The sequence below is a fragment of the Parasteatoda tepidariorum genome, chromosome X1 (assembly GCF_043381705.1).
Source record: "Parasteatoda tepidariorum isolate YZ-2023 chromosome X1, CAS_Ptep_4.0, whole genome shotgun sequence".
In the NCBI taxonomy this organism is placed as follows: Eukaryota; Metazoa; Arthropoda; class Arachnida; order Araneae; family Theridiidae; genus Parasteatoda; species Parasteatoda tepidariorum.
Window position 1 is genome coordinate 62590112 of NC_092214.1, and position 25605 is coordinate 62615716.

Consider the following 25605-nt stretch of genomic DNA (forward strand, 5'->3'; position numbering starts at 1 on the left):
AATATTAACTACTACAACAACAAAAAAAGATTACTGAATTTTTAAATTTTAATCGGATTTGTATTTATTCAAAAATTATTTAATTTATTTAAACATTATTTCTTAATAAATACAGCTTTAGAATTTTTTATTAAACATCAAGCCTTTAATTTAGCTAAAGTTAATTATTCTGATATCAACTAACATTTTTTAAGTACTTCGTGGCAAGAAAGGTGGAATAGGTCCTAAAAAAGGCAGAATTAGAGGTTTTCGTGTTGGCTTAGTTGTTGGTGGCTTTGTCGGTCTTGAAGTTTTTGGAACTTTCTTAGATGAAGGTCCTGCAGTTAATTTCAATGAGGAAAGTATACGGAATCCTTTGCCGTCTGCTATGTAGTCTACAATTCGTAGTGTTCCCAATGGGTCTATGAAACCATAGCGTCCTTGTACTGTTCCATTAGAATGTCGAGTCTCTTCTCTAAAGGATTGGCTTGGGCCAGTGCCGGTATCGTATCCAAACTGGTAAGAAGAGTGATCTAAATGTTGATATTGAACACGTCCTCCAGCAGGTATAGCTACTTTTCTACCTAGTTGAAGAGACCGAGATTTCCAAACCTTAGAAAAGAGATAAATATTTTTTATTGTTCAGCATTCATTATGTAACTTACGATTTATCAATAAATTTGTCTCTACACTCATTGAGCTCAATGAAGAAAATTAAACCATATTGTAACTAAAAAACTAACTGTTTAAAATTCCATTGCTCAACCTTAGCAAACATCGGTGACAATTCGAATTTTTTCCCCTTTAATCTCGTAATCGAATTGTCAAATCTGTATTCTAACTACATATAATAGTCCTTAAGGCCTTCGTGATCTCATTTATTATATCACAACAACCTGACTGCCTATAATTATATTTTGTGCCGCATACAAGTGTAGTCATTTTTTGGTGCTCGAACAATACTTTGGCTAAACGCACCTAAAACTAGGTTAAAACTCATATAGAAAGGTTAAAATTTTTAAACTAAGTTCAAAACAAAATAACTAGGTTGAAACAGAAGCTAGTATTTAAATTTCAGAACTACAAGGCAGACATTAGAATTGAATCAGTTGATAAAATCTGATGTCTTAAAAATAGAATACAAGTTTGGATGCAACATTTCTCCAAGCAAATGAGACAAGATTGGGAATTCACAGTTAAAGTACGGTCGTCATTTAAATTTAAATTTCTAATACCTGGTCAAAGGAAGGCTTGGTGCTGTCCATCAACGATGCTAAACTTTTTTAAAAAATATTTTTAAAAACATTTTTAAACCCTTCTCCCTTTTCACAATGCGTCACACTTCACCAAGTCACATGTCATGCTTTATTATAGAAAATTATGCCTGCAGCCAATCGAAAAACTTTCGCTATCATATTTTGAATTTTTAAAATTAAAGAAAGATTGAAAGGGGCTCAAGAAGAGCTTCTTTTAAATTTAAAATTCGAAACTTAATTTAAACCTTAATCAGACGATTTTATTCGATACAAATTAAAATCAATGAAAATACAAAATAAAACCAATAAAAAAATTCTTTTTTGAATAAATGCTAGAGGAAAAAAAAATCTAAAATTAAATCTTTAAAAATTATTTCATTTCTAATTTTAATTTCTTTAAACAAAATGTGTGGTGTTACACTTCTCCTTCTCCCTTGTCATACTGTCATAACATCACAAAAAGCTCTACTCCAAGAAGGATGACATTCGTTGACAGTTTCTTTAAATGTATGCGATTCTCGGTAAAAATTACTCAGTAGAGGTGCCTCATTAAAAATAAATTTTGTGTTTTAATTTTACGCTTAAATTTTTCATTTATAATTCCGGTATGCCTGCATACAGGTATAATAATTTTTATGATCTTATTTATTATCACACAACAGTCTAAAATTAAAATATGCTTAATATAAAAAATTAGCGATATGTCAACCTTTATGGTCAGGAAGATATAGTTTATACTTGTATTATTATTTAATTTTTCATCTCGAAATTAAAACTTTTCAAATGTGCAAGAATTTAAATTAATATTTAACCTAGAAGGCAAACTTTCAAAATTTTGATTGTGACTTCTCGTGTTGTACCCTATGTTAATTGTATCCTTTTATCGTTGATTTTAGGGAACACTACTTTGCAAAAAATTCCAGATCAAATTACGGAATAAAGTACCGGCACGTATCCGTAAAACCGTAAAATCTATTTTTACCGTAAAATACTAAGCCGTATTTCTTACAGTAATATTTATTCAATTAGAGTGATTCAGCCATTTTACTTTAATTATTACTATGAAAATTGCTGTATATTAGATTTTTCGTTCCGTAACAAGTTCCGGTAAAAATGAATTTTACTTTTAACAGTAATTTGATCCGGAATTTGTTACAATGTAATACACAACTCATAAAAACACACAAACATATAAAATTTTATTGCAAGTAAGAAAAAAAATAAACAAAATATATTAATAATGAATGAAAAAGAGAACGAGAACTTCAGGGTATTTTTATTAATTAGTCAGGAAATTTTTCTTTATAAATTATATATAAGAACAATTTTAAGCAAACATCTAATTTTACTTTAATATCTTTAAAATGAAACTTTTATGTAAAGCATGAGTTTTTTTTCTTCATTTGTAGCATAAATGTAAAGTGAGCCAAAAAAATAAATAAAATGGATCACCCTTAATAACTTTTGTTCTTATGATCGAATCTTCACGTTCTAGGACTCACTCTTAATGACTCAAGGGAGTGAATTCAAATAATGCTAATTAATAAGCGCAGACGATATTCTAAGTTACGAAATCAGGAACAAAACCGTCCTTTCTCTGAATAAACATAACTTTTATTTCGAAGAATTCGGATTTCTTACCCCCAAAATGTAGCGGGTAGCCGCTATCTGGGAAATATGGTCCCATTAGTTTGATTTGGAGAGGGCTCCAACGTTTGGACCCTTTAATGTTAATTTTGCTTTTTGTGTATTTCGCTATATCGTGAGAACTTTTGAAGTGCGTAAAAATATAAAATTCGCTTATCCAAAAATAATTCCATGAAAAATATAATTTTTAGTAAAGATTTATTATTTTTTATTATTTAATTTAATAATGGTCGAAAAAATTTAGAATGGTAAGGTATGCAACTTTTTCTATCATTTCAAAGAATATAATTATACGTGGTAAAATGCAAAATTTGAACAAAATTAGTTGAAAAGTTCTTGAGAAATTTAATTTAAGAAAGTCAGATATTTAAAATTCGATTTGGTAAAATACAAAATTTGAACAAAATTAGTTGAAAAGTTCTTGAGAAATTTAATTTAAGAAAGTCAGATATTTAAAATTCGATTTCACAGGAACTATTCGATCAATTTTGCTAAAATTGCGTATTTTGCCATGCAAAATTATATTTATTCTTTAAAATGATGCAAAAATTTGTTTACTTTGCAATTCAAAAAATTTCTACCACTGTAAAGTAATAAAAAATTATAAATATTTACTAAAAGATTTTTTTAGCAATGAAGCACAGTTGCAAAAGGAAAATTACATTTTCAACAACACGCGTTTAAGAATAAAATTACAAAGCCACTCATAAAGCTAAGTAACGATATAGGAAAAAAAGTAAACTATTTGCGTTAAAAGTCACTATTTTATGAAATGTAACGCATAGTTGATAATGAATTTTAAAAGATTATTGTTATCGTAGCGCGTAATGTTACCATAACAAATCGGAGGAGAAATGAATTTAAAAAATATTAACTACTTCCGAAAAATATTTTATTTCCATAAATCAAACGAATCTTTGCTTAGAGTAAGCTCATTAAATGAGTATTAAACTTGTTTTGCTCAGTTAATAGTGACATAAATGAAGTTTATGGAGAATTTTGTGAGTTTTAGTTTAATTGAAAGTAACTTAAAAGATTTATTTTAAAACTTTCATTCGGTATTTTATTCATATATATAAACGGATCAATATTAAATGTCTGTTCCTAATTCTTTTGATAAGAATCTCGACAAAGCCAGTTAAATTTATGTTAGTTTCTTATGAAAGTTCATTAGTTTCTTAATTATAATTGAACGTCACATTTTGAAAGATAAGTTTTCTATTTATGATAAATATATGGTAACAAATAAATATTTCAAAAAATAATTTTAAAAATGACAAATCAAAGTAAATAGTTCATTTTAAGTTATTAATAAGTACTTAAATTGAATTATTTTTACATCAGTATTAATAATGAAGCTTTATTTTTAAATTTGATTTGGTTGAAATATTTTACTTCTTGACGTTCTTAAATAGATAAAATTTTATTTTCATTTTAAGTAAAAATTGAATTGAAAGTAGGTGGACAAAAGGCACTAAAGGGATATTGCTGCTCTAAATAAGTGTTTTTAAAAACATGTCAGAATGTAACAAAGCTATAAACATTCATTATTATTAACTTAAAATTCCATTTTTAGTTAGACTAGTTTTAAATTATATGTCCATGTTGAGCAATGACATGGATTACATATGGCTTTTAAAACTGAAACAATCAAGCAATTATAAAAGCATTATGTTAAGTATTAAAAAAACGGGCATTTTAAGAAATTTTTTTTAACAAATTAAGAATCAAGTGAGGAAATATGAAATTTAATTTATCGGGGTAATCCAAGCCACAGAGACCAAAAAGATCACAATTGTCCTGAATAATGTATTGAAAAGCCTTAACGACGGGAGATGATTTTGTGAGAAATATGCTTATGCCTAATTTATATATATNTATATATATATATCAGATTTTGTGGGAAAGAAAATAATTTCAAGAAATGGGGAAAAATAACTCTTGAAACGATGGAATCTTGACATTTATTAAAGATTTTAAACTTAAATCTGATTTTGCTAAGACTCAATATCCCTTAAGAACTGAAAACAAGCTTAAAAGTTTTGATGTTGACCGAGATTTCAATATGTCCTTAAAACAGAAGGAGATATTTCAACCGTGCATTTTGACGTAAATTCTGAAGCAGTGAGGTTAGATATAAGGGTTGGCTTAAATAAATTATGCTAAGTCTAAGAGTCTAGTCAAGCAATTAAATTCACAGTGTGCTAAAATTAGAGATTTATAAATAGTAAAATTTCACTATATTTGATTCATCTTATATGTGTTGACAAATGTTTTTTATCATTAATTTCAGGATGAATTCTATTAGAAATTGACTGAGAGATGAGAATTTGGTATTACTTTAGAAATAGGATAGAAAAAATAAGGAGCTTTTAAAAATTAAATTTGTTATAGCATTTATATTGTTGTTGTAATGTATGTATAATTTTGTAATGTTTGTATAGTCTTCTTTTCTAGATCAGCAGCTTTTGGCGGCCTTTGGCTTTCTTTGCAATAGAGATCCATGTCATTTTCTCGCTAGATTTCTTTTCCCAGTTTTATTTTCATTTTTTCAGGTCTTTCTCAACCGGATCCAGCCATCTTAGCTTCGGTCTTCCTCTTTTCCAATTATTGTATAATTTTCCTTTCACGATATTCTTAGGCATGTCTGTTTTCACTTTTTTCGACATGTGCTATCCTTTGCATTCTTTTAACTTTGATAAATCTTACGATGTTTTCCCCTTTAATTAATTTTATTTCCTGTTTGTATCTTTGCCTCCTTGTGTTATCTTTGTTGGATAAAACCCTGGTTTCAGATCTATAATATACTATTAGCCTTATTAGGGTTTTATATACATATCAGCATTTTACATTTATTAAATCATTTATTCTTGTATTAAATATTTATTACTAATATCTTAAATACTTTTTGTAAAGATAAAAGTTTAGGAAATAAAAAGGAAGGAGTAAAGAAAAATATTTTTGAAAATCATAGTCCATGCCAGCAAGCAAAGAGTATTAGAAAATAATTCTCAACCTTTAATATTAACTTTTATTTAAGAGGAGCCTTTTGAATAATATACTAAATGAGTATGGAAGTTTTATTTTTAATGTTTTTTGAATAAAATGGACTCTATGCAATGGGGCAACTCATTTTTTCGAGTGCTACAGAAATACATGCATTTTTCGATTGAGAAAGTGGATATATCAGAATTTGAAACTAACCAGCAAACAATTGCAACCACTTGGAAGACCCAATGATCAAGCCTTTTGAAAGAGACTCTTCAAAGACCAAAAAGGAAAAGGAGCTTTTCAAGAAAAAAAATTCCAACTGTAGTTCTTGTTTGATATCAAGAAAAAGTCATAGATATGGACAGGTTTTTTGAAAAATCAGGAATCTCTCTTTTGAAATACTAAAGGAGAAATTATTTATGAAGATAAAACCGATTTTTTGAAATAATATTGTAAATATCATAAACGACTTTTTTTTAGAAACAGAAAATCAGTTCTTACAGAAAATAGGTATTTTTAAAAGCTTCAAATGATGTCTAGCTATCAATATATTTAGATGTCAAAAAGTAAATTGTTTACTGTTGAGAAATATAAAATATAAAGTATGCAAAAATGCACAATGTTTTAGTTTTATTTTATTATATTTATAAACACAAATCTTATGCCATATCTTTTTATAAAAAATATAATATCATAAAATGACTTTGTCATAAAATTAGTAATAAAAAATTTGTTTAAAATATGATCAATGTTATGGCGACCTTCAATATTTTGAGTAAGAAGTAAAGAAATGCTTTAGAACTCCTTTACTGCAGATGAAGGCGACGTATTCAGGCCGCAAAAGCTCTGGGATTTGTCTGAGAAGTTATACAATTCTATCTAGTTTTTTTTATTCACTAATACATCGAGCCAGTGAGTTCCAAGTGTGATGCCAGTGAGGTTTGATGTGATGAGCTATCAGAAATTCATGATTGCACAGGTATTATCTTGTAGTGCAAAAAGCAATTTGAAAATAAGGAGATGTTAGCTTTCGCGATAAAATGTGAAATCGTCGTAATTCATAAATTCTTCAATTTTCGAAGTCATGCAAAATATTTCTTGATTTGTTAATCTCGATTAAATTTCCAAATTCGGAAAAAAAATCATCACACATATTAACTATTTGTTCAATTTCAGTTTCAATTGCTATGCAGTATTTATAGTATTTGTCTCCAACGGAAATGTAAAACTGTTATCACGTTACATATCTCAAAAGGAACAAAATCACCTGAATTCAGTTGCAATTTAATTTGGAAAGTTTGAAATGAATGACTCATTAAGGGTAAGTATTGAGGTCTATCATAATACTAACTTATTGTTCTCCATCCTACCCTTTTATTCGAACGATGTGTAAAAGAAGAGCTTGTATATTATCCACTATTAGAGGTGAAATATGATTCGCTTTAGCGTAGAAAACCGAAAAAGTAGATCCAACTTCAGGAATGGATTCATTTTTCTTACTACCTTGTATGAAAGTATTTGAGGGAAAACCCGAGAGGACTTAAAATTTTTCAGATATAAAGTTTTGTCCTGAACAGCATTTATTTTTAACTACTTTTTATTTTTGCGATAAGACAGAGTAAACCAAACAGGATTTTTTGGTAATAATATTTAATATATCCAATACCTTTTGTTTGATTACTTGTTGCAAAAAATTTGATATGTACGCTTTTCAAGTAATCCTGAATCTCAAGTAATCTTGAACTTATTTTTAAATTCTGTTGCATTATCTGATTGCAATGGTTCAAGTTTACTTTTCCTAAAAATATACTCTAATTCTGCTTTTACATTTTTCCGTTATATTTTTGATGGGAGTTGCCAAGACATGCATTGAAAAGCGTCTATGCTCGTTAATAAGTATTTTTTTAAATCCTTGATTGAATTTAGAAATAGATTGCATATAGACTAAATTTACTTGAAGTTGTCGATTCATATCACTCATTGATACACGATTTCGTTGAAAATTGTGTCTGATGGGCTTATGGAATGTATATGAATCTTCAAAAGAGACTAATTTCTTAATAGTGTTTGTATTCTCTTTACCAACGAGAGCACTGTTTAATGCGTCAGTACCACCAAAACTAGATGGTTGCTTAAGATCTTTATATAACGCTTCCATGTTAACTGTACAAAATTTAAGGTTAGAATGAAAACATATTACTTACAGTTTGGGTTTAGGGTTAGTTGTTGATATTTCTAACAGTTTGGGGAAAATAGTATATACTAAACAGACTTCATGGAATTTATACAGTATAAAAAATAGATTGACTGCTTAAAGTTTATTACACTCCCTTCGGCTTTCGCATCACTTGTGTGTTATGATATGCAAGGTCTATGACTTTGCTCTGATTTTAAAAATACGATTACATTTCCAATTGTAGCTGATAAAATAATTCTGATAAAAAATAATTATATATTAATTAATGATTGTAATAATTAATGATGAGTTAATAATAGTTAATAATATTAACTATTAACCTATCCCTGAATGCTTGAAAATCCTTTAAATATCGCAAAAATCCCTAAAACGGTCCACGGAATTCCTATATTGTCACCTAAAATCCTTAAAAAAGTCTCTGATCCTTGATGTTTCTGGTCTCCTAAACCTTATTTCTTCACATTTCACAAAAATTTAAATTGAATAAAATACATGAAATAAGTAATTTAATAAAATACAATTAATAATTATAAATTTAATAAATTACATAAATTAATAAAATACATAAAATTGATAAAACGCTACATAGTGAAGCAGGAACATTTAAAAGTGATTAATTTATAAAAAGGAATTATTAAGTGAAAAATAACGAAAATGAAGTACAGTAGGGAACCGAATATCCGGAACGATTGGGACCATCGCTATTCCGGATAAATGATTTTTCCGGTTTTCTGAATCGCTACAAAAAGCCGTTTTTTCTTTGTTAAACCCAACTAAAAAAAAAAAAAATTTGAAATAATCTTAAAAAGAAGAAAAAACAATGAGGTAATACACTAATAATTATTTCCAAAATGATGGTAAGGTAAACATCTTTAAAAAAAAATCCTAAAATCTTATGAGGAAAAATTTTTTTTTTAAAATGGTGGGAAAATTTATCGATTTCGTTCCGGTTTTTTGGTTTTCCGGTTTTCTGATTTCCGGATAACGGGTTCTAAAAAATTATTATTTGTACAATAATTAACTACACATGTTGATAGATATTTTATGCTTTAAATTATATTTGTATTAATTTAAAATAAGTTCATTTCACTGGAAAAAAGAGAATAATCACAAATTTTCCAATCAATAATGTTTTAAACTACTAAAATGATANGAATATTAAAGACGAATTTGAACTAGGCTTAACATAACCGAAGCGAAATAAAAAAATATATAGTTAATTATGACGACAATGTCAAAAATAGCCAAGCATCCGACATTTATTTTTGAGAGCTTCACACAGTATTATTTATTTATTTGGTTTTTAAATATCTTTTAAATGCTTTTCGTATGAATCTAAAACATATATCACTTTGAGATAATAAGTAGTTAAAAATTAATGACTTAAGATATACTTTCAGAATATTTTGAGCAAAAATTACGAATTAAAAAAGTTCTTTAGAAATTTAACGTTTCTTACTTATGAAGAGTAAAAGAATAATAATTCTATGTTAATTGAAAATTGATTATGCAGAAAACCCAATTTTGCCATCTGTTGTTTACATATTTCTTTCGGTAATTGAACTACATTTGATACGATATTATTTCGTGAAAAATAAGTGGCAAATTTGGAATCGATATCTTAATTTTAAAATTCAGCACATCTTTGAATTGGAATTCTATTATCCTTGCATTTTTTTTGGGGGGGGGGACTATTTGTAACATGGGTATTACAGGGATCCAATTTTCGAGGGAGACGAAATAAAAATATATAAATACAATAGTTCTTTAACATAAGAAAAAAAATTCTTATATCTGCTGAATATGTACAGAAAGATTAATTATTTTTTGTATTTTTGCTGTTTTTAGTTTTGATGAATTTAATCGATATGATAATGATTTATGAATTTCTTTTATTTGTCTTAAATATTGAGAGGTACTTTCACAGAGATTTCAAATTATTTTGGGGGGCATATATCAATCGTCCTTTCCTCCAACGACATGCATGTATTTGTAATATTTTCCGTATCACTCTAGTTTTAAGATCGAACAATAAAAAAGAAATGCGTATGGTATTTCCTTCTCAAAGATTTTAAGAGAACACGCATTCTAGTTTTATACGTGCATAATATGTTAACTTTTTGAACAACTTATGTGATTACAAAACAGAGTTATGGTTTTTGGCTTCCAAGTGTTATCTTATACAAGCTTTATGTTTTTTTTCCAGAAAATAAAAAGTAATATTCTTTTATTTTCAACCTGCAATATAGCTATTAATGATTTAGAAAAAAATGGCATTCGGATGCATAGTGGATTAAGTATTTTCGTAAAATTTTTATTTTATGTAAAAAGTAGTATTTTGTTATCAAATAAATTCGAAAAAGTACAAACGTTCGGTATATCTCTGAAATATTTTTTCGTTACCGAAATAAGTTCGTAAATATTAAAACTAACTATTAATTAGGAAGTTTCTATCCAGTAATTTCAATGTAAATTTTCTTTCTAAGGATAATAAATTTTAATTTGTTGGTTGTATAAGTCAATTGTAATATTCAATTTTTTTTAAAATTTGATATGTTTATATTCGAGAATGCATAATAGTTAGATCTCAAGTTTAATATCATGGGCAAAAAGGAACACAAAAAACAATAATAAGGAAATATAATAGCCAGAAACAGGATGATGAGAAAAATAACCATTTTTCATGGGTTGGTTTAAATAATATTATTTTGTTTCAGTGAAATGTTGAATATCCATTCATAAATTCAAAAACAAAATTGTTTTCCGAACTAACTTGAAAATTGCAGGTGTTGCTAGTCTAACCATTCTGTACAGCAACTCTTTATAACACTTTGGAAAATTAATTTAATTATTCACAAAATAAAGGATCTTTTTCAAAATTTTGATTAACTTAAGTATATTGCTAAAAAAAGAAAAAAACTAAAATATGCTAATTTCTTCTTCCGCTAGAGTGGAATATTAAATTAGGGATTAAAGGATAAAATTAACTAGTAGAACTACATAAGCATATAGTTTGCATGCTATGTGTTTCCAAGTAGAAAGGATAAAGTCGAACAGTCATAGAGAGTTAAAGTATTTTATATTACAAACATTTATTTAAAAATGCTTCTTCGTATAAGATTATTTGCGAGTATTGAAAAGCGTATTTCCAATAAGCAATCTGATAACGATTACTTGTGATTTTCTATTACAGTCCAGTGGTGGAAATGGCTTATTACCCTAGTTTATCTCGCTTAGTTTAGAGTTTTAAGTACATTGATTTAACTGGTAATAAGATCTATCCTCGAATTTCAGACATTAGTTAAACAGACATTATCGTTTGAGAGATTAAAAATAAATTTGACTATTAAATAAGCTATTCCATTATCGGATGCTTGGGAAACAACGAATTTATTCATATCTTATTGAGTTGTTAATTCAATTATAGTACACTATTGTTTGTGAAAATTATAACACCATAAAGGAATTATGCAAATTGAATTAAACTTATATGAAATATAAATGTTTATGCATGCTTACTTGCATCACTATCAGTATGTCAATATGTAAAATAAATTTCATCAGTTTTTGACAATTTCATCGTAGTGTTGCAATTTTACTTGAGTAATGTAGGTACAGGTTTTGCAGTGTGTCACGAAATGTTTAGAGTACAAAAAGCAAAAATGAACTATTTTTTGCTCAGTTTATTTTCATTAATATGACGGGTAAGAAAAATGGTGTCGAAAAATAATCGCAAAAATTAGCTTCTCTGAAATTACTTCCGAAATGCATACAACTGCACTAACAACATGGCCATCAAATTTAAATCTATCGGATAAGTGACAAATTAAATTCATCGGGAAAATTCAACAGGAATACATAAATTTAAATTCATCAGCATAAATGACGAAGAATTTACGAAAAAAATACTGTCAACCGTCTGCAGTTTTAAGAAAGTTACGTTTATATGGGGAAATGACTCCAGTTGTCCTCAAAACATTTCTCGAACTGAAGATTCCAAAGAATTGTGTCATTAGGCGCACTGTAAAAAATTTTGGTGTATATTAACCCCCAAAATAGTGGCAATTTCGTTATACTAAAGTGGTGAAGTGAAAACTATAGATAACTTTTGTTCCTTGGTGTTTCACTACACCAGGAGAATATTCTTTTTGCACTATTTAGTGTAAATTAGCTGCCACCATTTTTCGAATTCAGTAGCACTAAAATTTATTATTACAGTAAGATTAAATGCACATAAGAGTCAATAAAGTTGTATTTACGATGCAATGTGAAGTAAGAACCACCTATTTTGGATGCATATATACGCTAATTCCTAAAATAAAATTAATTTGTTAATAAAATATACGCGTAGCATAGAGAGAATATTAAAGACGAATTTGAACTAGGCTTAACATAACCGAAGCGAAATAAAAAAGATAGATTATAAAACCATTTAATATAATTCCCTAAGATTTAAAAATAAGATTGAAATTAGCCTTATTACATAATTGAAAACATGCATACATATTTCAACGTCAAGCTTTTGTTTCTGTAGACATTGTATAGCAACGTTGAATGTTACAAAAAACTCACACTATCTCGCCTGGATTGTAAGCAATTTATTTGATGTCCAAAGCACGCCAACATTGGAATAGGTTCGGAAAATTCAACTATGGTGCGAACGAGTTTAAGAAGGGTGCAAATTTTTCAAACTTCAGGTGTTTAGATTTAAATTGCGCCCATTAAATTGTATATGGAAGCCCGATTTAGTGTTGATTTGCAATAAAGTGTTATTTCACACAATTGTTTTTAATTGTTCAGCATCATATTAGGAAAGACAGTTAGTTCACAGTTTTTACAATGCAGATGATCTGGCAATCCAAACATAACACGATGATAAATGAATTTAACTATGAAAAAAATTCAAAATACTTTAGACTGATTAAAATTTATAAAAATAGAAGTTGTAACCTAATACATCGCTTTTAGAACTATTTTCCAAAATAATTTCGGTTTTTCTATTGCAGCAATTGAAAAGGAATCTCTAAATGAGCTTGTTTTAAAATTTGTGTGATCGAGATCCTGATCGAGATCATGATCGAGATTGTTAAATTAATAATTAAACAAAAATTACCAAAGTTCATTATAATTGTGCAACTATAATCTAATATTTTCAGGACATTAACAAATAAACTGGTTGATTAATTTCAAAAAGCAAGTAAAAATTAGAATTTCTGTATATTATAGTATTCTTTTAGTAGTTCGTAGAAAATAAAGTTTTAGTCTAAGTGATTTTTTTTAAATACAAACTTCAAGAAATACTAATTAGTAGAAGGAGGTAATTATAAACGACAACGGCAAAATTATTTAAAATGTTGCTTTTAAGGGAAAAATGTTAAAAACAAAGTGATCATTAGTCTTTTTTTAAAGGGTCATATAACTAAAGTTGTCTTACTCAGGGATATATTTTAGATTTTAATGTATGTTATTTTGTGAAAGTAGAATACCAATTACTCAAACTTGGAGAAAAGCATCAAAATTAAATATTTCGCCACGCTTATAAAAATTTTAAATACGAGTGCGTGTTTCTCTAAAAGAAAATTAGGATGTTAAAGTTTAATTATTTTATACCAGTGTTGACGAAAACGTCAGTAATTTAGAATACAAGTGCAAAGAAAAATAAAATATTATTAAGATTGAGAATCATTTAGTGATAGTTAAAATATAGTTGAGATAAAAAAATGAACACAACATAATATAAAGTAATATACATTTATTGAAAATAGAAAAAAGATTGATAAATTCACAAATATTTTAACGATATATTTACAGCTCAGTATTAATGATTTATAAATACGCTTGAGAACACTTGTTCGTTTAGTGCCTAAATTTTGTGGTCTTTTTTTTTTTTTTAAATAACAAGACAGTTTTTTTTTTAATCTTAAATTTGGAGATTTTAAATTAACATTTTAATTATCAAAAAAAAAACATAAATGATAAATAACCGTTGAACATTTAACCATTTGAGAATATGAGCTGGAATTTTTAGCCATTTAATCAGTAATTTGATTACTTTGTTACATGGAAAATGTAAATTCTCCGTGTTATTAAATTTTAGTTGTTTTGTGTTATCCAATTTCAGTTCCGACGTTGAAGACAACAAAAAATTCACGCCAACTCGCCTGGATTATAAGCAACTTATTGAAGATATCCAAAGCAAGCCAACATTAGTGTTTTCGAATGTTTCAAGTATGGTGCGAATGAGCGGGAGAATGGTGTAAAATTTTTAGACTTTAGGTGTTTAGATTTAAATTACGTCCTTTAAATTGCGTATGGATGCTTCTTCCCCCATTTTTCTTTTAAATTTGGATAAAATTTTTTAAATTAACAATTTAATTTTTATAAAATTTTTGGACATTTTGATAAAATTTTTTTCCTGATGTTTAGTGCTTAGATGATGAAGTCACTTCATTAACTTGCTTTAATTCAGTGTTCAACTTAAATAAACTTAAATAAATAACTTCTCAACTTTAATTCAAAATTTCATCAATCACATCAAATTCATCAACCATCAGCGCTAAAAGCTTCCATTTTAAAAATATTTTTAATATTTTAGAAAAAAATAATTCCCCAAACTACTTCTTTTTAATTTTAACTATCTGCATTAACGTCATTTATGTCTGATGTGTTGGTATTTGGCATTTTAAATGGTTGAAAACATGTTCTTCTAATTCTCAACATGTTCTCATAGTTTGTCCATCATTAGTAGCTATTTGGATTATCTTATGATATCGCTTCGTTCATTAACTTTCGAGGGAATAAATTACGTTCAATAATTTCACATCATTCCATCAATTCGTGTTTGCGCATCCCTAGTTCTGATCAATAAGCTAAGCCATACCATTATCTGTAAGTAGCGCTCCTTGAACTATATCAGGCAGATATGATGGGTGTTTTATTAACATTTTCAGTCACGTGGAGATGGATTTAAAGTGCATTAGCAGAGTCAAGTGGTAATTTCAAACTAAGTTTATTTTTGTAGCTCTTCGATAGCTTATTAGATGCTCAGGTTGGAAATAAATTAACAACTTAAGCTATAAATTCGAGACTTTAATTTAGTTTGAGGAATGAAACTAAATTCTGTTTCATGAACAGTTTCAAAATCATTAAAAATAATTTCTCTATGAGTTTTAATAACTTTGTTCAGGCCTAGTTTTCGATCATAAGAAATTAATGTTGTTTTTATAGTTATTTTTAAAGCAGTTTACTACCACTTAACTCTTTGACACAAAATTGTTATTAAACATATTTTTTGTATTTTTTTCATTGTTTTGTATTGATTTAGATCAAAATAAGTGAAAAAATATTATATTTAGCATTTTAATAATCCATGGTTATGAAATACAGCATGAAACACCGGTGTCTTTTTATGCATTAAAGATAAAATCTTCCAACACTGCTCACTTCTAAACAATAATTTTCAAATTTGCACTTATTTGCAGTTATTTAGGTGTAAGAAACAGACTGTCATAGTTGAAATTTCTTTAATTTTCAAAATCAATTATTGATAAATGTTTGAAAAAGAGTGAAAAGAAACGACTTTTTGAATGGAATTAGAATGGAATTTGAAATTATTAGAATCTTTCTTTTTGTTCAAAAATATTAAAATATATTTTTACGTGCAACGAGAACGTCAGAAAAAAATTTATGAAAGGGAAATCGGTGCCAGATTTACATCAAATGGTTAAAAGCATAAAATGATAAATGTAATAATATAAATTAAACCAAAACAGTTTATCATGATGTATTAGAATTAGATTATCTAATACAGTGATTCTCAACCACTGTGCCGCGGCACTTTTGTGTGCCGCCAAATTCTTAAAATGTGCCGCCAAATATTAGAAATGATACAATAAAAATTAATACTCTTTTCATTACATGTAAAGTTTAAACTAAAGAAAAGTGTATAGATATATAATATTATATATATACTTTTTATAATTTTTTCACGCTTTAACCGCGTGCACATGTCTTTGTGGGCGATTGTCTTGTCTGCGACAATCTTAAAATAAGAAGGAAGTGTTTAAATTGTCTTTGACACACAATTTTAAATAATGTTGAAATTAGTAGGAAATTTAATGACTATTAAAATTATTAATTAACAAAGGCTAAAAAAAGCTAAATACTAACTTCCAAGCGAAAATAAAAGCTAATCAATAAAGTAAGCTATGCAATTAATAGTTATAAAAACAAATCAACAAAGGATAACTTAACTAGCAAAAAAAATAAGCTAACATAATTAGCAAAAAACTAACTAACAAGAAATCACAAATAATAGTAATGAATGTAAAAAAACTAACAGTTAATATCTATGGAAAACAAGCTAAGAATTAATAACTAGCAAAAAAAACTGTTACTAACTAATAAAAAATTAGTCGAAAGAAATAATTAATCCCTTAATAAATGTGCTTTTGTAGTACATATTATTTTATTTCACATTCAAAATTATTATCACAAACTATTTAACACAGTGTATTATAGGTAATTAAACAACTTCTAAACTAATTTTTTTCATTGTGTGCCGTCAAATTTCGAAATCTTTAAAAGTGTGCCGCCACAAAAAAAAGGTTGAGAATCACTGATCTAATACATTGTGAAAAAGCACTTGCACACATAAGTGCTTTATTAACATTTTTAGTCTAGTGAGAAATGGAGTTAAAGAGCATTTGCAAAGTCAAGAGATAATTTTAAACTAAGCATATTCTAAAAGCCTTCCATAGCTTAATGGGTCTTTAGGTTGGAAATAGATTAAATACTTAAGTTATGTACATTTGAAGCTTTAATTAAGTTTGTGGAATGAAACAAGAATATGTTATACGAAGAGTTTCTAAATAATTGAAAACAGTTTCTTTACGGAGTTTAATTGTCAGTAATTATTATGCTTTCTATGGTTATTTTCAAGGGGATTTTCTTTCTTTTTACTCTAAAATCAGGCAATAATAAATAAAAAATAATAAATTAAATCAAAAGGATTTATCATAATGTGTTAAGTCATAAAGTTTTGTAGACTGAAATCTTGGGATTTAAAAGTTAAGTTGACTTATGCTATTTTACTAGCAGGAAGTAACATATAATGATAGTAGTAATATTTCCCCAAATATATTGGGCAAAAAGTTTGTTTTTCCCTGAGTTTTTAATTTTAGTTCAAAATTTTTCCGACTGATAACAATGCAAAATTTTTCTGAATGATGGTATTGAAAATTTTGCAAAATCTTTTATTAATAGTAATAAAATTACTATATTTTTGAAATATTCCTCATTAGCGGAAACAACTTGTTGTAATCTGCGATACAAATTAACTATCACAACGGAAAGAAGAGGTAATTTACCAGCAGCAAAATTTGCTGAAAAGTTTTTTGAGTTAAAATAAAAAAAAAAAGTATGGAATAAAATTTATGCTCTGTTAGTATGCTGAATTCGCTGCATGAATAGTTTTTTTTTTTAACCTTGAACGTTATCCTGTTATGTCGGTTGTTATATTGAAAATCGCGAGGAAATTTTAGGAAACCTTGTATCTTTTTTACCAAAAAAAGACCAAAAAACAATTGAATATATCGATTAAAATTACCTTATTTCAAGCGAAATAGTTTTATCTATTCATTTCAACGATGGCTGTCAGTTCTATATTTTCCCAGTTGAGACTTCCAGAACAATTTGGCAATAAAACCGAATCGAGATTAATCTTTGGATTTATTGTCAAAAAATGCATTCATGTGGAAAAGAGAAGCTCGTTTTAGATGGAGGTCAATATTTGTAAAAATCTCGGATTGTTCGATTTCTATGCAATTTAATGAAAATAGTTTCTTTGATAGAAATGCTATTTTTCTCCTTTTTTTTGAAAGCTATTTCTGACTGCAGAGAACAGTAATATCAGTGAAAGGTTTGTAAATAACAGAATAACAGAAATTCCAGATTATGTTTTGATTGTAGATATTTTTTTCCTATTTGTGAATCTTAGTATTATTTCTCAGTGAAAGCTGATAAGTATGAAACGACTAATGTATCACAACACTAATTGGACATTCTTTTTTATTAATACAGCAAATATTTTATACATATATATGTTATTTAAGTCTATCTATATAACTTTATTTATGTTTTTATAAGATTACAAATATTTTTAATAGCTATTTTACAAATATCTTAATTATCTTTGTTTGTATGGATCATAATTGAAATAATTTACTCAAAAAATCTTTTAACTAAATACAGTAAGTAGAAATAAGTATTATTTTTTAATAAAACCAATTTTAACGCTTATAAGCATATTAAATTAATTTCTACGTTATAAAAAATTAAAAAAAACAGCAGTTAAAATGGGCATTATTTTTATGATCATGTGAATTATACGTTCATATATATGAAGAAATTGCGAGTGCCATAATTTGTAGTTAGTGGAGTACTCCAAATCGCAATCGCTAATCGCACTAAAAGGTTTTAAAAAGTTCAATAAGTTTTAATCGTAAACAGGAGATATTCACTCTTTTTTTTTCTTTACTTGTATTAAGACAGTATCATGCATAGATGAACTCTACATGAGGAACAAGAATATGATACATTAAAAGGAGTGAATAAAAATTTATTTAATTATTATTACCAAAGAAAGTTACGGCGAAAATGGATTTTAGGGTAAAAAGTATCGGCACCCTGAGTCATCTGGACCGAAAATATTGTTCATTCCGCACTTTATTGTAAGAATATAACAAAATAGCATTAGATTATGGTTTTTAAGCCGATTTTTAAGGTTTTTAACTTTTTTTTAATGGAATAGAATAAGATAATAGAATAAGAGGAATAGAATAAGAGGTATAATAGAATAAGAGGAATGAAGAAAATGCGCAATAATGAAAGAATAAAATATAAGAGCAAATTAACTAAATAAAAATAATATTAAAATTTTTCTATCGGTGAATTCTTTTGAAATAGAACGTGCCAAAATATGATTCATATGGAATATTAATGAAATCGAAGAACATCAAAAATCAACTAACGAGTCTTATTGAAAATGATAAATGATTTCAATTAAAATAGGAAGAAATTGTATTGATGAAAGAATTATCAATTCAGTCTTTTTCCCTGACTTTAAGTACCATGCAAATTATGCAGAATGACCTTATAAAGCCACGTTTCAATCAGTCTAAAAAATAACAATCATGGACATGTTTTGGGGTCCTTAAGGTGAAAGTCGATTGATTCGTGCATATAATTTATTTCAGTCACGATAGCCTCCGATGAATGTCATATTTCGCATTGATTTTACATCAATCAAATAAAAATTTATTTAAATTCATATAGTATATCTTAAAGGCATTATTTTTAATACTAAAGTGAAATTTTTTATTCCTTTAATATTATTTTCGTTCCTATTGCATGAACAATTTTAATACGGAAAAAAAACTACCACTGTCAATTTAGTTCTAAGATTTCATTTTTCGTTTTGAAATTGATTGAAAAAAGTAAATTTGCGCTATCATTGAACTTAATTACTCTATGGGTATATCGAATGAGATTATTAGATTTGAATTTGTTAAAGCAAATCAAAAGAAGCGAGAGAAAATAAATTGATTACGTAACTGTATTTTGAATTCTTTGGAAAGACACAAGTTGGTGGTTAGGTTAGCATATTTTGAGTGGGTCCTTCAAGTTAATTTTTTTAAAACTATCATTATTAAATTTTTTCTTCATCACCAGTTATTAAATTACAATATACCACAATTTTTTAAAATTATTCTGCAATATTTCCCCATCTCTGTTTTAAAGCTTAGCCTTAAAACAATACCTCTAACAATGAAATATCATTTGGTATTTCTCTGATGGAATTCAGAAAAACTCCTTATCGCGTATTCCATAGATAAGGCGTTAAGTTTTTAAAATTAGCTTGAATTTCGCATTCGTCGCCTGTGATGCCACAATTGGCATTACATATTTATTTTCTATCCTTTTAAATATCTTTCATTACTTTAGCTGATTTTTATTCATAGAATTACATTTAAAATAAAACAAAGACTTAATCTTTTAAAATGAGAATAAAATATTTATTCTTCTCTTTTAGATCAATGTAACGGATACTTTTTATTTCATTACTAATGCAGACTTATTAATTCACTGTCGCCTCTAATCGAAAACAAAAATCTATTAATAACTTTTTATTCTAAATTTCTAATCGTCAAATGTTTCGGTTGCATGGTTGTAATAATTCTCATAAATTTGTTGGCGACTCGTGATCGCCAAGGTATTCTTTTAAACTCATATTGATATGCTAGTTGGCTTTGTTTTGGTTATGATATATTATGATAAATCGTCAATTTTGGATTTCCTACCCATACTTTCTATGTCCGTTGGGAATAATTATATTCACTTTAAATTTCAAATTTGTGGAGACTGGGAGTGCCCTCACGGGCCTCCCCAGTCTCAATTTCTAACCATCAGAAATGATATTCTGGCTGTATGATCTCTCAATAAGAGGGTATTCTGATTTCATCCCTTTGAGGGATTTCCTTTTTTTGGATGAAGAAATAGCCATTCTCTATCACCAATTATGCTTAATAAAATCTAAATTTCACCAAACAATTTGTATATTCTTTCCTGGAGACTTTATAAAATTATTTTCCACTATACGAATATTGGCTGCTACTGACGGAGAAAAACCTCCTCCACATCACCTATACTCAAATTAAAAAAAATTAGATAAGAAAGGTGAATTAAAATATAAAATAAAATTTATGGTCAAAAGAGTTGTCATCAGACGACGACAGTTTTAAATCCTTCTGTAGGTTTGCTTTCTTTAGGTAAACCAAAAGAACAGATTTCCCTTTAAAGAGGAAAACCTGGTCTTGTGGTTAAGTCAGGCTTATTTCACAGCACCATTTAATCATTTAGCTTGAATTATGTAAAATCGTTTATATTTCTTGTAGTGCAGCTTAACTTTACTTTTGATACAGATAACTAAATTTGAATCCGAATCACAATCTCCAGAGGTTGATGGCATATCATAACCACCACATCAAAGTGGGAAAGGCAATGAAAGTGTCAACATTTCTTATAAACACATTGGAAAATCTAACATACATGGTTATATGGTTTTTTCCCCGCATGTCTGCAAGCAGTTAATGTTTTGCTTGTTGTTAACATGCAAAGAATCAGGTGGTACTTAAATATAAATTAAGTTGTCCTTTCCAGTTTAAGTTGTCCTTGATTTGATAATCTGAGTCACAGATTATCAAATCTATAAATTTCCAGAATTTTCACCAAATAATAGTACAATATACCGAAAGTATTTCATAAAATTTTACATTCCGAAAAACTCTCCATGGAAAAATTTAAAAAACGTGACCCATCATCATATTACCCAATCCTCTCAATTATTTAAGCATCCATAGTAGGAAGATACTAAAATTTAAGCAATCTACTTTAACTCTCGTTCTAAGAAATCAAATGAAATATCCAATTTGATTACCAAGATATTGATTTAAAAAATTGCAAATTCTGAGCAATAATACTTTTTAGCTTTATGCAAATATTTAATTAGTGTACAAGTATTTCTAGAATTTTACTTAACAAGTATTTCGCAAAACGTTAGAAATGTTCTTCCGAAACGTTTCCTTAACTTCAGCATAACATTAAATAATCAGATTTTTCGATATTGCTTAAAGTCTGGCAAATATTTGAATAACTGTGTTTTTTCCGTTTTAAACGATTAAGTGAGGTGTTGAAATTTATATTAAAATAAAAATTAGCGGTTTTATTTTTACATTTGAAACTCTATTGCTTTTACTGCGCCCTCTTGAATAAATATACTAATTATTTAATTTAGTAATGCGAAAATCTAGAAAGACTCAGAACTAAGGTTGGTACAAAGATTGTGTTATCAATAATTTTACCAAAAAAGTATAGATGTATTGAATAATGATTCTGGTAATTAGTAACTAAATATTAAAAAATAAAACTAATGCACTTTAATTACGAAAATACATAATTTTTGTTATGAAGATATACGGAATAACTTAATAATTGAGAGCAGCAAAATGTATTGCATTAAAAAAAGTATTATTTAAACACTATTTCATTAATACTATTTATATAACGTTTCGATAAAATGCTTATTTTTATTTTTAACTTACTTAAAAATCAAAATAAATTATCTGAAGTAATTAAATTTTAGATATATGACTAATGGCTTAATAGGAATATAATGTACTTTTAATATTTCTCAAAAGAACTAACTTTTAAATAGTTAAGTATCCATATTCATTTTTTAATTTTGAAGTACAAGGCACAGTACCGTTGTGCATGCCTCTGTAGTGTTGTTTCACAGCTTGTGTATTTCTCCAATCTTTAGAACTTCTTAAGCGAATTTAATTTTTTTTAAAATCAAGTATAAGATAATTTTATGAAAAAAAATGAATAACTATTAATAAATTTTACTATTTTGTTTGATTGTAGTCGAAAAAATTTAAAATGTAAGATAGGCAAATTTTTACATTTGTTTAAATTACATTAATTTGAACTTACAAAATGTGAACGAAGTCGATAAAATTGTTCGTGAGAAAAAAAGATAAAAACATGACTTTTTGCAGTTTTATAACTCACAAACAATTCGAATGATTTTGTTGAAATTTAATAGATAATTTAAGCAAATTTTCTGTACAATTTTGTATTTAATATGCATTTAAAATAGACAAATAAGCTTCTCGGAATTTGAAACCAATAAACTAAAAATAATTGCAGCTATTTTATAAATCTCTATTGTGAGTAAGGTGCTGGAAATCGGTGGATTGAAAGAAAAAGAATTTAAAAACACAACTTTTTGAAGTCTTATAACTCAGAAACAAATGGGACAATTTCTAGTTACAAATTTAAATTTAATTTCAACAAATTTTGAATTTTGCGTGTTTAAAACGAACAAAATTTGCTATATAAAGTTTGAATAAACTAAAAAGCTAAAAATGGTTCTAGCTACTTTATGAACTAACTAGGAAGATTGTTAAACTTGTGAAATAGGAATATTTATTTTTTTTCCTTCCAATTTTAGAATGGTTTTAGTCCATTAGACATAAATGCTATTACATTGAGTAAACCTCAGATTAAAATTTTTTTGTTGTTCTTATTTTAGATTAAATAAAAACTCGTGATAGAAATTTTGCTTAGTTTTAAAAATTTGTCTCTTCTTATTGCATGAAACAATCAACATTTTTATAACAATTAAATCAATGGAGCTAATAATTCTGAAAAATATTTAGATAGAGAAATTCTGGCGGCTTTATTTCCGTTATGCTATCTTAGAAGAAAATTGCATATTCATGTAAGACTAACATCTTGATACACATCTGAAATCTGATTCTGCCAAGAAAAGAAATATATGAGCTTCATCTAAGGAAGAATAAGTACACGCAACGGGAGAACAAAGAAAATAAAAAATGGTGACACAAAGAAAAAAAAAAAGTCATAAATCAGTTCGTCCTTGTGCAACACTGTTACCTTGAATATAGATTGATTTCTTTTCGGGAAAAAAACAAACATTAAACCGAACATTAAATTTAAGATTTAGCATTGCAAAAGCTATTGAACATAAAACATTGAAACATAAGCTATTGAAATAAACATTTTAGCAAAAAAGTTGAAAACATAGTTGCTAATATATATGGAAAAAAATTCTGTTGAAATTACTATTGATAATACCATTTCTGGTAAAAAAAAACAGCAACACAACGAAATAATTCTGGTTAATAAAGCCAAAATATGCGGTATTCAAATCATTCATTTTGTAATATTTCAGTTCATATACGGCTTACCGGAAATTCGGGTTTTCAAAATTATAGTTCTCATTATCACACATTTAGTTGAAAACTAATGGTAAAAAAAAAAAAAACAACAGCACCATAATTCCGGTTAATAAAGCCAAAATATGCGGTATTTAAACCATTCATTTGGTAATTTTTTCGTTCATATGGTAACGGTTTATCGGAAATTCTGGTTTTCTGAATTATAGTTTGTATTTTCACACATTTAGTAAAAAAACTGAATACTGATGAAATTGTACTTGAGAACGAGAAATGTTAAGAGAAAAACACCATTGTTAATTTTTTAAGGGCAGAATCAAAACCCTGGAAATTATATACTTTACTTGTGTGCAGCTGTGAAAGAGCATATATCCTTGACAACAAATATGTATTGCTGGATATAATTTTGAGTCCATGTTAATGGGTTAATTATTTTTTTTTACTATAATATTATCTAATGTTGCAATAATAAATAACAAACAATATATATATAAACACTAATACCAAGAATAGTCCAAATGTAACTTAATCTAGGTAAGGGTTTAAATAATGTTTAAAACTAAATTTGACACAAAAAACGGGGGTCAAGGAAAGAAAAGATTATCTCTAAAACTTGGGATCATGGGAAACTCTAAAAAAGAAATCCCAATGATTGGTACTTGCATCAGATAATTATTATGAGCAAGCTGTGGAGCAGAAGTTGCATTTAAAAAACAAATTCAGATTCAAAATACTCAAAGTACTATTGAAAAAGGTTNTGGAAGATAACGCCAGGTAAATACTTTGTTTGTTTTCCTTTTTTTTTCCCTTTTTGGGTTATTCGGACACTATGCGTAATTGTATTAATTGTCTTTTTATGTATCGGCCATATTTCTTCTAAATTCAGTTGTTTTTTTTATATGCTACTTTTTCATTTTTAGTCTATACCCAACCGTAACAGGGCACACACATTTAGTAAAAAACTGAATACTGATGAAATTGTAGTTGAGAACGAGGAATGTTAAGAAAAAAACACCATTGTTAATTTTTAAAGGGCAGAATCAAAACCCTGGAAATTATATACTTTACTTGTGTGCAGTTGTGAAAGAGCATATATCCTTGACAACAAATATGTATTGCTGGATATAATTTTAAGCCCACGTTAATGGGTTAATTATTATTTTTTACTATAATATTATCTAATGTTGCAATAATAAATAACAAACAATGTATATATAAACACTAATACCAAGAATAGTCCAAATGTAACTTGGCGTTACTTAATCTAGGTAAGGGATTAAATAATGTTTAAAACTAAATTTGACACGAAAAACGGGGATCAAGGAAAGAAAAGATTATCTCTAAAACTTGGGATCATGGGAAACTCTAAAAAAGAAAGCCCAATTATTGGTACTTGCATCAGATAATTATTATGAGCAAGCTATGGAACAGAAGTTACATTTAAAAAACAAATTCAGATTCAAAATACTCAAAGTACTATTGAAAAAGGTTGTTTTTTTCGCACAAAGCTCGTCATAAACAAATCTCAACATGAATAAGGTCACACTTACCTAAATTCGTCTAAGCTTCAAAAATATATATCATTATGCTGCACATGTTTATTAATTTATTTAATTTAATCAGTTAAAGAGAGATTGATACAAATAAGTAATCAATCTCAAAATTGATTTGATGGAAACGGATGGTTTGTATACAAATAAGAAGAACAGAGAATTAT

At 27.3% G+C, this 25605-nt stretch overlaps 2 protein-coding genes across 3 annotated transcripts in view; both read right to left on the minus strand.

The window, feature by feature from the left end:
* LOC107452630 (uncharacterized) overlaps positions 1 to 25605 on the minus strand; it is a 479485-nt gene that overhangs the window by 281894 nt on the left and 171986 nt on the right. The gene's annotated exons all lie outside the window — the stretch shown is intronic.
* LOC107452611 (cuticle protein 16.8) overlaps positions 51 to 25605 on the minus strand; it is a 41709-nt gene continuing 16154 nt past the window's right edge. The window contains exon 2 of the mRNA XM_016069135.4: positions 51 to 591. Within this exon, the coding sequence (XP_015924621.1) occupies positions 190 to 591 (402 nt within the window). The 3' untranslated portion in view covers positions 51 to 189. The remainder of the gene's footprint in view (positions 592 to 25605) is intronic.